The sequence below is a fragment of the Tympanuchus pallidicinctus genome, unplaced genomic scaffold (assembly GCF_026119805.1).
Source record: "Tympanuchus pallidicinctus isolate F22 unplaced genomic scaffold, pur_lepc_1.0 scaffold8, whole genome shotgun sequence".
In the NCBI taxonomy this organism is placed as follows: domain Eukaryota; kingdom Metazoa; phylum Chordata; class Aves; order Galliformes; family Phasianidae; genus Tympanuchus; species Tympanuchus pallidicinctus.
In genome coordinates, this window is record NW_026294802.1 from 10,922,433 (window position 1) to 10,935,137 (window position 12,705).

Consider the following 12,705-nt stretch of genomic DNA (forward strand, 5'->3'; position numbering starts at 1 on the left):
GCTCGCTCACAATATCCCGATTCGTCTTCCTTCACCTCGGAGGTCGCTCCACCGAGCGATCGAAGGCGCCGCGACGGCCACGAGTTCCGACCCTCCCGAGAGGCACCCCGGGGCGGTGCGGAGTCGCGGGCCGGGCAGGGGGCGGGAGCGGCGGCGCCTGCGCGCCCCCCGCCCGCCGAGGGGCCGCGCCGGGCGCTGGGGCGGGGTCTGCGGGCGCCGACGGGGCGGGCGGCGGAGGGCGCCACGTCGGCAGCGGAGGACGGCGCGGGAGTAAAGTCTCCGCCGGGCCGGGTCGCGCCGCGCTCGCTGCGACGCGCGGTGAGTGGGTGCCGAGCGGGGAGCCGCCGTTCGCCGTTATCCCGGGGGCGGGAGGGCGATCGCCCGTCCGGCGCTTCGCCGCCCTCCCGCTGCCGCTCGGGGACGGGGAGCGGGCGGGGGGCCTCGGCCGCGGCCGAGCGGGGCCACCGGTCCGCGGAGGGCGCAGCCTTTGTGTTTCCTGCCGGGGCCCCGCGCCGTGAGGACGGGAGGGGGGAAGGAGGGCGGCCGCGGCGCTGCGCCGCGGCCTCGGTGCCACGTCAGTGCCGCCGCCCGGCGCCGGCCCGCGGGGCTCGAGGTACCGGCGGGACGCGGCGAGGCGGCCGCTTCCTGCGCGGCGCCTGGGGCCGCCGCTCCGCCCGAGCCCCGCGGCGGCGGGAGGAGCGCTTCGCTCTGCTCTCCCGAAACTTCTCCGTGTTGGGGACGCGCTGCTCGGCCTCCCGTGCTGTCCGTTTCCTTACGCTGCTCCGCGTCGGGATGTTTCCCGCGTAACTTTCTCTCTGTTTTCACCACGTTCGTGAAGCTGAACTGCACGGAGAGGAGCCCGGAAGCGCTTCGCTTTGTCTGTATGAGCGATGTGGGGACCCAGCCTGGTCGGGCACCGAGCGGAGACGTGGTTCCCTGCGGAAGCTGAAGGCAGAAGGGAGGCGGCCTGCTCCGCGCGGCTGTGGGCAGAGTGCTTCTGTGTAACCGGCAGGGCATGTAACGATAGCTGAGCCCTGGGCCATTCTCGGCACCCTCCATGCTCTGGGCTGAGCTGGGATGGTCGGTTTGCTCACAGTTCTGCCCGAGGAGTGGTTCCAGCGCTGGAGCAGCGCGGTGCTGCCAAGCGAAATTGGCCTCATCCTTGGGTCGTTGTGCTGCTGCCCACAGACATCTGAGCGGTGGCACTGAGAGAAGCCAGCCCCTGCTGGCGCCTGCTGGGCTGGGTTTGCTGAGCTCAGACAGTGGAGCTGTTTGACTGTGAAGCCTGGGATACACCGTGAGCATTGCGTGAAGTCAGGGAGGTGGCACACGTGTCCACGTGCTGCTTGGCGGAAGGCTGATGGCCATCAGTGCCGGCTGCTGTCCAGGATCTCCATCCATGCTCACGAAGGAGAGGTTGTGCCCTCAGTGTTTCAGAGAGTTGAATCTCATAACGGCCAGGCTCGGAGGCTGTGCTGAGTGCCTCTTCCCACTGTGGCAGGAATACAGTGGTAGCCCTGTTCTGTACGATGTCATTAATGCAGCACTTCTCTTTCTAGGTGGATGTGGAACATCTCTGAGGAAACAGCTGACCTGACGCCTCTTTCACAAAGGAGTATCTTTGGTGAGAAATTCTTGTGTTTAATGGCTTGGATGTGGATGTATCCATGGCTGGACTGGGACCTCCAGCACTTCCTGGAGCCTTCATTCAGGGTCCTATAGTAGCATTAGGTCTTGACCGTAAAACCACTTCTGAGCCACTTCTTTCCTTACAACTGTGTAAATAATTGACGCTTCTGGATATTTGCATTCTGACAGTTTGGAAGAATGTGCTTTCTTCTTTAAAACCAACTGAGAAAGTGGGTTCCTTTTTTTTGGGGGGGAGGCCTTCATGAGCACAGAGAGGGGAAAAAAGCATCCAGTCACTTGTGTTCTTGTTCAGAATTTCCCATGAGGTCCACACTTATTTCTACTTCTTTACATAAGAACACACGAAGCTTATGCGCTCATCTGCACAGATGAGAGAAGAAACTGGGAAGTATCACTCGTGCCCCAGATACTTTGTTCACAGCTGTCCCTCTGTACCAGGGCTCAAGATCCCATATCCCATCTGTTTGCTTCTGTGGGGTCAATTAATGTGTGTGTGTTAAGGGAAGCAGGGCTCTTCCACTAGAGACTCAAGATACTGAGTTCAGCATCATAGGATGAACATGCCAAGGAGAGATGTTTGCTTCCTTTCTCCTCCAGCCTCCCTTTTTTCATCTTTTTTTTCTTTCCAGCCTTAGCACACTTTGAGTAAGATTCTACAAAATATGTCAGAAAAGTTCCCAAGTTGTGATCAATCTTTGTCTAGTTGCATGTGCTTGCAATGCTGAGAATAATTCTGCTGTTGCATTCTGCGTGTCTGCAGATTCAGAGTACGGGGGACTTGAACTTGGATGTTTCCAAGATGCTTTAATCAATGCTGTGTCCGAATGATACAGTTCTCCAGGCAGAGCGTTATCCTTGCACCTCCAGCTGCCTTAGGTGTAGGATGAGAGTTAACAATTCCATCATGTCTCAGGAGTTTTGCTTTCTCTTCTTTTGCAGGCACGTACCTTTAGTTGGGAGAGTAAAGAGGAGCCTCGCTTAGGAAACACCGCAGTCGGGTAACCGTGGGCTCCCTTCCAAGGTGGGACGTAAGCGCTTGGATCTCATCACACCAAGGAGACACTGAATTGTAGGTGAGTGCTTTCACTGTGATGGTATTATGTTAAAGATAGAAGAGCAGAACCCGTTTGCCAACTCCAGTTTTTAAAGAAAAATGGTATTCATCCCCTTCTTCTTGGACTGGATGAAGTCATTGCCTCTGAGAATTGTTCCAGACCTTTGACCTCCAGTCAATTAAATGCTCAGCTTAAGTCTCTGGAGAGGAGCCAGATTTGAGGTGTGCTTCTGTGCTTCCTGCTCACCAGATGAGCTATGCTCTGTTCAGCATGCAGGATTTGTGACAGTTTTTCAGAGATTCTAAAGTCTCCTGTCACATTAAACAGGAAAGAAAGCAGCGTGAGTCAAGCTGTCATCAAGATATCTAAAACATTTCAGTCCTTTGCTGGAGATAGATCTTGATTCTTTGTGTCTCTGAAAAGGTGCAGAAAAACAAAAAGGCTTGAATTGTACTGTGGGAGCTCTCTTCTGTGGCAAGAGTTGTTTTGTTTTCTGACACTGTGATCCAGTTTTCCCTTTTGCACTGTAGCATTGCTCAACTTTCTGATCCCAGGCCCCTCAAGGCTCCCTTCCCTCTAGAATGAGCTGAGTCCTATTAAGGGTGACTTGGTTTTCATTAGCTGCTTTTTACAGACCTAGAAAAGATTTTCTGGCTCTCTGCGGTCTGGTAACAGCAGGTTACCAGTGCCTGACCCATGTGAAGTAGGCCACTGCAGTCCATGGAGCTGTAGGAGAATGAGGCACTTCTGTGGCTTAGAAGGTGTCCTAATTGTGTTAGATTGTTGAAGGTAAGTGATGTATTGTGTTAAATTCTGCTCTTCATTTTAAAAAGTAGCTTATATTCAAGATTTCCATAACCTTGATCATCTGGGGAAGGTAGGGGGGGAAGGGAAAGCATCACTGCTTTTATGGAGTGCTGCAGGGTTTTGTTGTCTTTTTTTTTTTTTTTTTTTTGTCCCTAAACAAGAAACTCTACTGTGAAGCTCCCCTATCAATACATTGCTTCACTTGTTTCTTGGCTGGCAGCTATAAGTCAATCTGTCAGTGGCCTAACCTGGATTACAGACAGCTGTGAAGCAGTCTTTTTCCCCATGTTACCTGTTTGCCTACCTTACTCCAGTTCTTTCCACGGAATGGGGCTTGAATACTTGTATGATGGCTACCACAGTAGGTTCTCGATGCTTCTCTGGTGTTGTACATGCTGTCAGTGCTGTTGAATCCATTAACTTCTTAACAGTGGAAAATACTAAAGCAGCAAGGATCTTGTGATGCTTCCTAGCATTCTGCCATCTTCAAAACCAGTTTCCAACTGCTCTCTAAGCTTGCTTGTGGTCTCTGATGTTATTCTGTTTGTCATTATAGGGTTAAATTATTTTTCTGAGGCTTTTATGAAGAGTTGTTGGCGAAGTTCTTGGAAATTCAAGCAGTGAATTTCATCTGGGATTTTTTGGGAGCTGCAAGCAGGCTAGATATTGGGGATTCAAATACATCGTAGGGGTAGTTTTTTTAATCAATACAGATTATTCTCTGTACTAATTCATCTGTGTTTCCCTTGAGTCATTTTGAAAATTATTTTCACTGTTTTTCCTTTTGTTTGAGGTAAGGCTGGCTAGGTCTTCTTTTTAATAAGGAGACAAAAGCAAAGAAATGGCTTGGTGCTGAATCCCGTCCTTTCTCAGAACTCATTTCCCCTTCTGTTTCTTCCTAGGATCTGTCAGGCTCTTTTCAAACTCACTGAGTTGTGATTAAATAAAAGAACAAGGAATTACATAACTGCTTTTTTCCAAATTGCCTCTTAGCTTTCATGTATTTAGTCTCCCATATTGATGTGCTGTTAATCACTTTCCTGTTTCTCTGCTTCCACATCAAAGGACAGAAGGGCACCTGCTTGCCATTGCCATCAGATAAATCGTGCTGGCGGTAGATGCTGTTGCTCACTTTCTTGTTCTGCTCCTTGTATCAAGGTTCCCATGTTTCCTGAGCTGGGAGCCGATCCCCTCAGGGCTGATCGTGAAGACTTGTTAATGTTCAGTTTAGGCTTTCTGCTTATCCAAAGATCTATCACTCAGCATGTGGGTGCTGGCTCTTACTGCGCTGTTTTGACTTCACAGTTGCGCTGTGAGGGTTTGAGCTGCTCTTTTCCAGGCTGACTGTTCTCACCCTTGAGTTGTGTGTCTGCCTCATCATCCCTTCTTCAGATCCACCCTCCTGAGCTGCAGAAATGGGCATGGCAGGAGGGGCTGAAGTTCTTGTGCTGGTGGTCAGCGAGTGTGTGCAGGGAGGAGGAAAATATGGAAGTCCCCTGGCAAGGCAGGAAGGTAGAAGGATGTTGAGCTGCACTAGGAAGTAGCTTATGGTGGGTTTTGTGTGGTTTGGTTGTTTTGTTTTAATGTCACCTGAAGTGTTTTCTTTGGAATGCTTGTATATAGGTAAACTGCTCCAGTTGTGCTGCCGTCACCACATGGTGTGTGCAGTGCAGCTGCTGGGTATCTGGAATGTTTTCATTATGTTTCTTTCACCTTTTGTTGTTTTGTTTGTTTGTTTGTTTTTTTCTCCTGGCCTTTATTCAAATCCTCTTGCAAGCACTCCTTTCTTTAAACTGCTGCTTCCTAGGTCCTAATGGGTCTTACAGGCAGACTGCTATTGTTTTCCAGCATCCACCACTATGATTGCTAATCTCTTTCGTAGCACATAATCAGAAGCTGTTGTATGGTGGTGGCTGCTTGATGTGTGCTTGGTGTAGGGTGCTGCTCATGCTAAGGTGGCTGAACCTGCTGGAAGGCTCCTCCTCAAGTACTGAATCTGGTTGAAGAGTTCAACAGCACAGTCTCATAATAAAAAGTGCAGTAATCGGGCAGCAGATACCAGCTTATCTAGTAATGAGGAATAAATTCTTTGTCTGTGGAACTGATGCTGTATGACTTTTAGATTCACAAATTGTATTTTTGCCTTGGCAGAAGAGTTCTGTAGCATATGTGAACTTATGTTTTTTAGGCAACAATGAATCAAACAGACAAAAGTCATCAGGAAGTCCCGTCCTACCTCCATGATGAACCACCAGAGGGTATGTATTAGTTTTCATAATACCTGGTAAGTTTACAGAAATTCTCAAAAGGTCAGATCTATTTTAAAAATGGATCTGCGAGTTGAACTCCGTTAACTGTTGAATAATAGTAAACAACTCAGTCCTGGTTTGGGATAGGCCTGGGTTCTTGTTCAGTTCTGTGTTGTCCTGATACAAACCATTGAGTTCACTGTGGTTAATAACTCTGCTGGTAAGGTAAAGGAGATGGGCAGATACTGAAGGATGTAGTTTGCAGATCAGTTCCCAGAGGTCTGAATCAATCCATATATGAGGTGAAAAGAGCCCAGCTACCCTTTTGGATGCTTGCTGAGTTTGTAGTACTTGTGACTTTTAGACAGGATGGATCTGTCTCTATTTCTGGAGAAGTACTCCATGGACTCTTTGTCCATGATAAAAATCAGTTGTGGTTCTCACTGGTTGGCTTAATCTCATGGTTTCATGAAGATGACAAAAAGAATGCAGGGACATCTTGGTCCCACAAACCAAATGAATTTTAAATGTCTTGTTATATCTGCAGAGGAAATAAAAATTCTGAGTGAGCAGTATTCCCTTCTAGGCTGTGGACTGTGAGGATTTGGTTTGTGTAGCGTGGCTGGGGGCATACTGGATCCAAAACCACTCTCAACACAGAGGTCTTCTATGTTTCGTCTTCTCTCACCTTAATACCAAACATATGTAGAGGTCAGCAAGCCCTGATTGCTCTGTTTCATTATTCTTTGGTTTATAATGACACTTAAAAGCTATAGTTGTTTGCTGGTTATTTTTTTCTCAGCTTTTACTTATTGTGTAACTGATCAATTTACTTCACTTGAACAGCAGTATTATCCGCAGCTGAAGCAGAAGAGGTTCAAGTGGAGTAACTTGCTGTATTCTTAACAGAGGAAGTACAAGGACAAGAAGATGAGAAGAAAGTGCTAAATACATTTTGGCAGTGCAGTGGGGTTTTTAAGGATATTGTTAAGAGAAAATACTTGTTAAGCTCTCGTAGGGTTGTCAAGATCCTTGAAGCATTTCTGAGAACAGATGTCTGGTTGGAACCTGTGCCCTAATATATCTTATATTCAAGTCAAACTCCATAAGCTTATTTTCCTTTTTTTTTTTTTTTTTTTTTTTTCCTCCTTGAAGACTGAATTGTGTTTCACACATGCCAAACCACGTGTATAGAATTTGAATGATGGTCTGACTGGTAAATTATAATTGATTTTTTTTTGTTGAAGAAGACAGTATAAAAGTGGTTGGTTTGTTGTCTTCCTAGCATGTTGAATAGTTTCATAGAATCGTTTTGATTGGAAGGGACCCTTGAAAGCTATCTAGTCCAACTCCCCTGCAATGAACAGGGACACCTGCATCTAGGTCAGGGTGCTCAGAACTCCCCAACCTCACCTTGACTGTCTAGTTTGTCCAGATTCAGAGTGTTAACAGCAGAGCCTGGTCATTGCTTGCATATGCAAGGTTTTATTTAAAATTTGTGAGTAACAAGGACTTCTGCACAGTAGCTTAATACAAAAATAAGCATTTGAGCATGTACTTTAAGCAGGTGGAGGGGGCTGGTGTAGCTAGAGGGGGTGGAATGATACCCAACTAGTTATAATGGCAACATCATCCTTGAGGACTTGTTTTCCCTTTCGCTTTTGTTTCATGTACAGTCTTCAAGGTTTATGAGTTTAGTTAAAACCCTTGGAATACCCTTGAACATCCTTTTTTTAAAATGTTATACCAGGTCTCCATATGTGATATGCTTACAGCATCACAAAAAGGTGGATGTGGATGGGACGCTACCAGTTCAGTGTTGGCCAAAAGTACAGCTCTGTGAACTGGCTGCCAATGTGAATTTTTAGAGGAAAGGCTCAATTCTGAAACCAACTTGTTGGATATTATTTTTTAATTTTATTTTTTAAAGACAGAAGTAGTTCCAGTTTGCTCAAATGATGCTTGTCCAGCATGCTGCCTGGAGAATTTAAGGAAATGCACATGAGGAAGCTTTCTGCTCATACTTGCTGTGGGTAGTACTGTTCTTGTATTTTACCTTCTGCTTTGCAGGTGGCACCAAATTTGCAGGCTACATTCATTCAGACCTTTGTTCACTGTCTGACTGTGAGCAGGAAGGTGGTTTTGAGGTACTGTGGCAGTCAGCCCCTGTGCTGGGAATTCATGGCATTTTCTCCTTGAATCTAGGAACATGCTGTCTTTTCTTGTGCTGACTAGGATCGAGGAGACCAGGAATGCATATCCTAGAGTAGTAGTCAGCCAGCAATAAAAAAAACCTTTACTCTAAAGGCTTTTTGTATGTAAATATAAATTCTTGTCTCTGCATACTTTTGTTGTCAGTGTGTGCTGGAGATGTCCAGAGTGAAGGCTACAGGAGTTACTTGGTTTTAAGTAAAAATCTGTCAATTAATGTTTCTAGTTTCCACAATCCATTCTGTTATGTGTCAATTTCTTGACAGAGACCAATGTAAGATGGAATAGAAGCATTTGTAATATTTTTTTTTCTTGCTTCCTTGAGTTGCGCTATTGCTCTTGATGCCTTTTTGTGCTGAACTTGTCAGTTCTTGGATTTAGACAGCATCTGTTTGAATTACTCTGGGCTCACCCTTTAACTCTCAACTTTGTTTTAATTAATTCTGACTTCTGGTTCAGTTCTTGACATTACCATGAACTCTGGATGTACGTAGGAAGTCATTCAGTCATTCACTGTAGTTTTCCTCATGAGTGCTGGGAGAAATAGTCTCAGGTGTCAGCAGCTAAGAGAGCCTGAATAGTTACTGGAGAACAGAGACCTGATTTGCTGGTCCTCCTCTGGCACATCTCAGGAGATACTGACAGGTCTTTGAATTTAGATCTAATTTTTCTTTTCTCCAGCCTCTCTGTACATTCACTGTCTTCTTCTGAGTGTGTTCTTCCTGTCTCAGACTCCTTCACCTTTTTATTTAAGGTTACTCCTTCCCTAGCTCTGCCCATGCTCTCTTTTGGTTCCTCCTCTTGTTTTTTCGCTAAGAAAGGAAATCTATCCGCTGAATTCCATGTTCTACCTACTGTTATTTATAAATCATGCATGTGCATGCAGAACTCAACAAACAGTCGGACTCTTATCCTTATTTCTTGTGAACTGCCTATCTCTTGCCATGGTGCTATCTGAAACTGGTATTTGTGGTTAGTGAGGAATTGACAAGGCAAGAGCTGAGACACACCTATGCCACGCTGCTGCAAAGACCAGAGATTCCCCAAGGTTCACACCAAAAATGTATTGTAGGCCAACAATATTGTGTGCCAGTGTTTAGGTACAGTGAGTTATGTTCTGTGCTGAAATAAAATGTTAACATAGTATTGGAGCAAACCAAACTGCTCCAAACGTACTGTTCTTAGAAGATGAAATTGTCGTTGCGCAGTAGTGGCACATGGATTTGAATCTTAGGTCACCTCAGAGGTAAGATGTGCGTCTCCTCAGGATTTAAAAGCCTGCAGTTAGAAGTATAAAGTACTTAGTAAGCTTCGAAGGGGTTAAGTAGTGACTCCTGGGAGGCTTTCTATTACTTCAGTATTTTCCATTAGTTTGAAGCTGTGTAATTGTACCATAAACAGAAACTGTGAATTGACTTATCCAGCATGCAGCAAGGAACCATTATTCAAAACACAGCTTAAACATAACATAAAGGAGAACCAGACTTGCATGATCAACAATGGGCAGGAAAAAAAAGTGATTTGAGTTTTGTTTCTGTGTCATAGTGGGATTTCTGTTGGTTGGAGCCTGTCACTGCCTGCACAGCTGTTAATGCCTTTGGGGACTGCTTTTCATGAGCTAAACTAGAAGTTATTTTGTTGTCACCTTGCCCTGTGGAACTGGAGGGGAGCAATGTTGCCTTGCCATTAATGAGATCCAGAAGTGGACTTCTTGACTGCAAGGCTTGGCAGCATCAAAGAGGCTGGTGGTTGTACAGGCAGGGACTGATTTATTCACTTAAAACTATGTAGGAACTGCGTACCTGATGTTTCTAGGCCCTGTGTTGACTTGCATTTTAGAAAACAGCATTGAGGTGTATGTATCTCACTGCACTGCACTTTCCTGTTTGGAACAATGGTGTTGTATGAGCATCAAAGAAAAATAAACGGTAAAGTATGTATGTACTGCGTGCAGTGGTTGTTAGACTACAAAAGGAAATGCTTATGAATAACTCTTTTGAAAATGCTTTAATTGTGGCACCATGATTGACTTGATTGCCGTTTCCTCCCTCAGGTTCAATCAAAGACCACCCCCAGCAGCAGCCCGGCGTGCTCTCTCGTGTGACTGGTGGCATCTTCAGTGTGACAAAGGGAGCTGTGGGTGCCACGATCGGGGGTGTTGCTTGGATTGGAGGGAAGAGCTTGGAAATTACCAAAACAGCAGTCACATCAGTGCCTTCAATGGGAGTGGGGCTGGTCAAAGGAGGTGTTTCTGCTGTGGCTGGAGGTGTTACAGCAGTAGGATCTGCTGTTGCAAGCAAAGTGCCTTTAACAGGAAAAAAAAAGGACAAGTCTGACTAAAGCCAAAACAGAGACATACTTGATTTTCTAGAATATTACCTTGGTGGCATTAAAATCTTCTAAGATTTGGACCATGAGAAGCCATGTGTCTTAGACACTGTCTTCTGAAGAGAAAGCTGATTTCATCCAGAAAGGACAGAAGAAGCTTGGCTAGCACAGCATATGAAGATTTGTTACGGCCTAGTTTTCAAGCTTTGTACCTGGTGGAATGTTACACTTGATAACTATAGGAGCGAGTGTGTGTGTCTGAAGGGGTAATGCATACTGAATAAGTCTTCTGCAGTTTTGGACTGAAATGTGAACTTAGAAACTTAAGTTGATAATCTGCCGTGCCATCAGTTTGATGAGGTGCCACTTACTGTCCTCAGTGGCTTCCGCACCCTCCTGCTAAGGATCCTTGAGCTGTGTAATGGCACCATGGGATGTGCCTCAATAGTTAGTTAGGAAACAGTACTTGCAGACAGCCTGACAGTTTTCAATGACTGCATTCTGCCATTGCAGACTGGAAGCAAACAGATTGGAAATGAGAGGGAGATGGGAGGTGAGAAAGTTTGACAGCGTGGTGCAAGGGATAATGACAGTTAACTTAATGCCTTACTAGAAAAGAATCTTGCTTTATTAGGTGAAGCTTTGTAAAGAGCTCTCCTGTTGTTTCTGTGCAGTTCATTGAACAAGCTTCAGAGACTCTGTGACTCACATACCTGAAACTTGCTCAGTTTTTAGTGAATACAAAACTGCTAAATCTCAGGTGTATTTAATGATAGGCATCTGTCTCCTGCAAGTGGAGACTCGCTTTGATCAGCTTCTGAGAGACACCAGAAAATAATGATGGCTTAATGGAAGTGAGCAAGTGGTTTTGGTCATCTAACACAGCTATGTAACTTGAAAAATTGCTTTGTGTAGCTGGAAAACACTGAAGAACCAGTACAGCTGTTGTCTCAACTCCATGATGTGCCAGGTTAGCTTCTTGCTCTGTTCAAACGCAATAATTTTTTCACTACATCTTTATCTCATGCTTAGCATTTTGAGTAAAATGCAGTACTTTTATTTAAACCAAAAATGGCATCTGAGCTCCCTTTTAAAAAAAAAAAAAAAAAATCATCTGAGTAAGCTGTTTACTGACAAATGCCAAACTTTGACACTCCTCATATGGGAACATCTGTAGGTCCTCCGCAGTGTATGAGGCAAATTGCACTCCAAGGACACAGCTTGAGGTTGCCTTAAAGTAGAAGCTGCTGGTGATCTTTTTTTTGTATGTGTGCTGACTTTGCAAATAAGAAGGCTGTGAACGTTGTATATGCAGTATTTTCTAAAAAGTTGTGTTCCTTCCAAAAACTTCTAAGCTTATAAGCTTACTTTTCAGGTAGCTGTGGTTGTTCAAGGGTATATAGAAACTTTTTAGAAATTAAAGAAAACAAAAAAGTATATTACGTGTCTAAAACTTGCTCCTGTATTCATGGATGTTCAATGTAAACTGTGCACATGATGGTAGAGTGGTAACCCTGTCTTTCTGAGCCATTGGTACTTCAGCTGCAGTCTGGAACAGCTGTACAGGCGATCAGTAATGATTATGTATTGCTAGGTTCTCTGACTGGGGCAGTGGGGAGAGCAAAACCCTGCAGGTGGACCTCTGCTCCTTTTCTCAGTTGCACCAGTTGCTTATCTCTGAACTGCTGGAAGTGTGTCATGAGGTAAGGTCAAGCAATAAATGCAGTCCTTAACTATTTTTATAGTCAGAAGGTGACGGAATGCCGCGTGGTTTGCAGATCCCAGATAGCTGCAGGAATGAGCACCTCAGACACCAGCAGCAGTGGAGCTGCTGCGAATTATTGAGCCTGGTGTAGTTTCCAGTGTACCCCAGGGCACTACCAGTGAGCACTGCACGCCAGCTGTTTGGGAGCATAGCAAGATTTGTAACACTCAACCCAACCCTTCACTGTTTTCTGAACACTCAAACATTGAACTTGTCTTACCCCTTTTTTTTTTTATGGCATTCTTTAATTTTTATGCTATGAAACTTGCTGCAGAACAAGCGTGTTAGGAGAGATGCAATGTTAGAACTGTAAAAGGTTGCCAGCGCTTTGGTATGTTTTGTTCTTCGCATGTCCTGTAGTTATTACTTCTGAATCTTGTAACTGAAATGTTTTACCATGGCGTATGGTTTTAATCTTTGAGAAAAGCTTTTTCCTGTATTCTGCATATTTTTCATTCACTTAAGAAGGTCCCTTCTTTAAGAACTTGTTCTGACTGTCCTGACTCTTGTGAAACATTAAATTGTTGCTGTTTCAGACTTACTGAAAGTTTCCTTAGTTACTTTGTGGAGAAAGGCAGATCAGTAAATGCTTTTGTCTGAATCTTCATACTGCACTGGTGGCCCAGGCAATCTGCACCTA

At 45.2% G+C, this 12,705-nt stretch overlaps 1 protein-coding gene across 3 annotated transcripts; it reads left to right on the forward strand.

Moving 5' to 3' along the window:
• The first annotated feature begins 201 nt into the window (after window positions 1-201).
• Window positions 202-12,606, forward strand: TMEM263 (transmembrane protein 263). 3 transcript variants are annotated; one of them, XM_052668610.1, is made up of 5 exons: window positions 202-318; window positions 1,560-1,624; window positions 2,590-2,723; window positions 5,701-5,770; window positions 10,026-12,606. In XM_052668610.1, the coding sequence occupies exons 4-5, from the start codon at window positions 5,707-5,709 to the stop codon at window positions 10,310-10,312; spliced, it is 351 nt and encodes a 116-aa protein (XP_052524570.1). In that variant the 5' UTR covers window positions 202-318; window positions 1,560-1,624; window positions 2,590-2,723; window positions 5,701-5,706; the 3' UTR covers window positions 10,313-12,606. The 3 variants fall into 3 exon arrangements, with proteins under 3 accessions (XP_052524570.1, XP_052524572.1, XP_052524571.1); XM_052668612.1 differs by lacking the exon at window positions 202-318 and adding an exon at window positions 701-1,416; XM_052668611.1 differs by lacking the exon at window positions 202-318 and having other exon boundaries at window positions 701-1,624.
• Window positions 12,607-12,705: the final 99 nt, after the last annotated feature.

Excerpts from the sequence above, each read along its gene's own strand:
- TMEM263 (XM_052668610.1), top strand. The coding sequence starts at position 5,707 with ATGAATCAAACAGACAAAAGTCATCAGGAAGTCCCGTCCTACCTCCAT. Across the intron at positions 5,771-10,025 it reads CCATGATGAACCACCAGAGG|GTTCAATCAAAGACCACCCC; the intron begins GTATGTATTAGT and ends TTCCTCCCTCAG.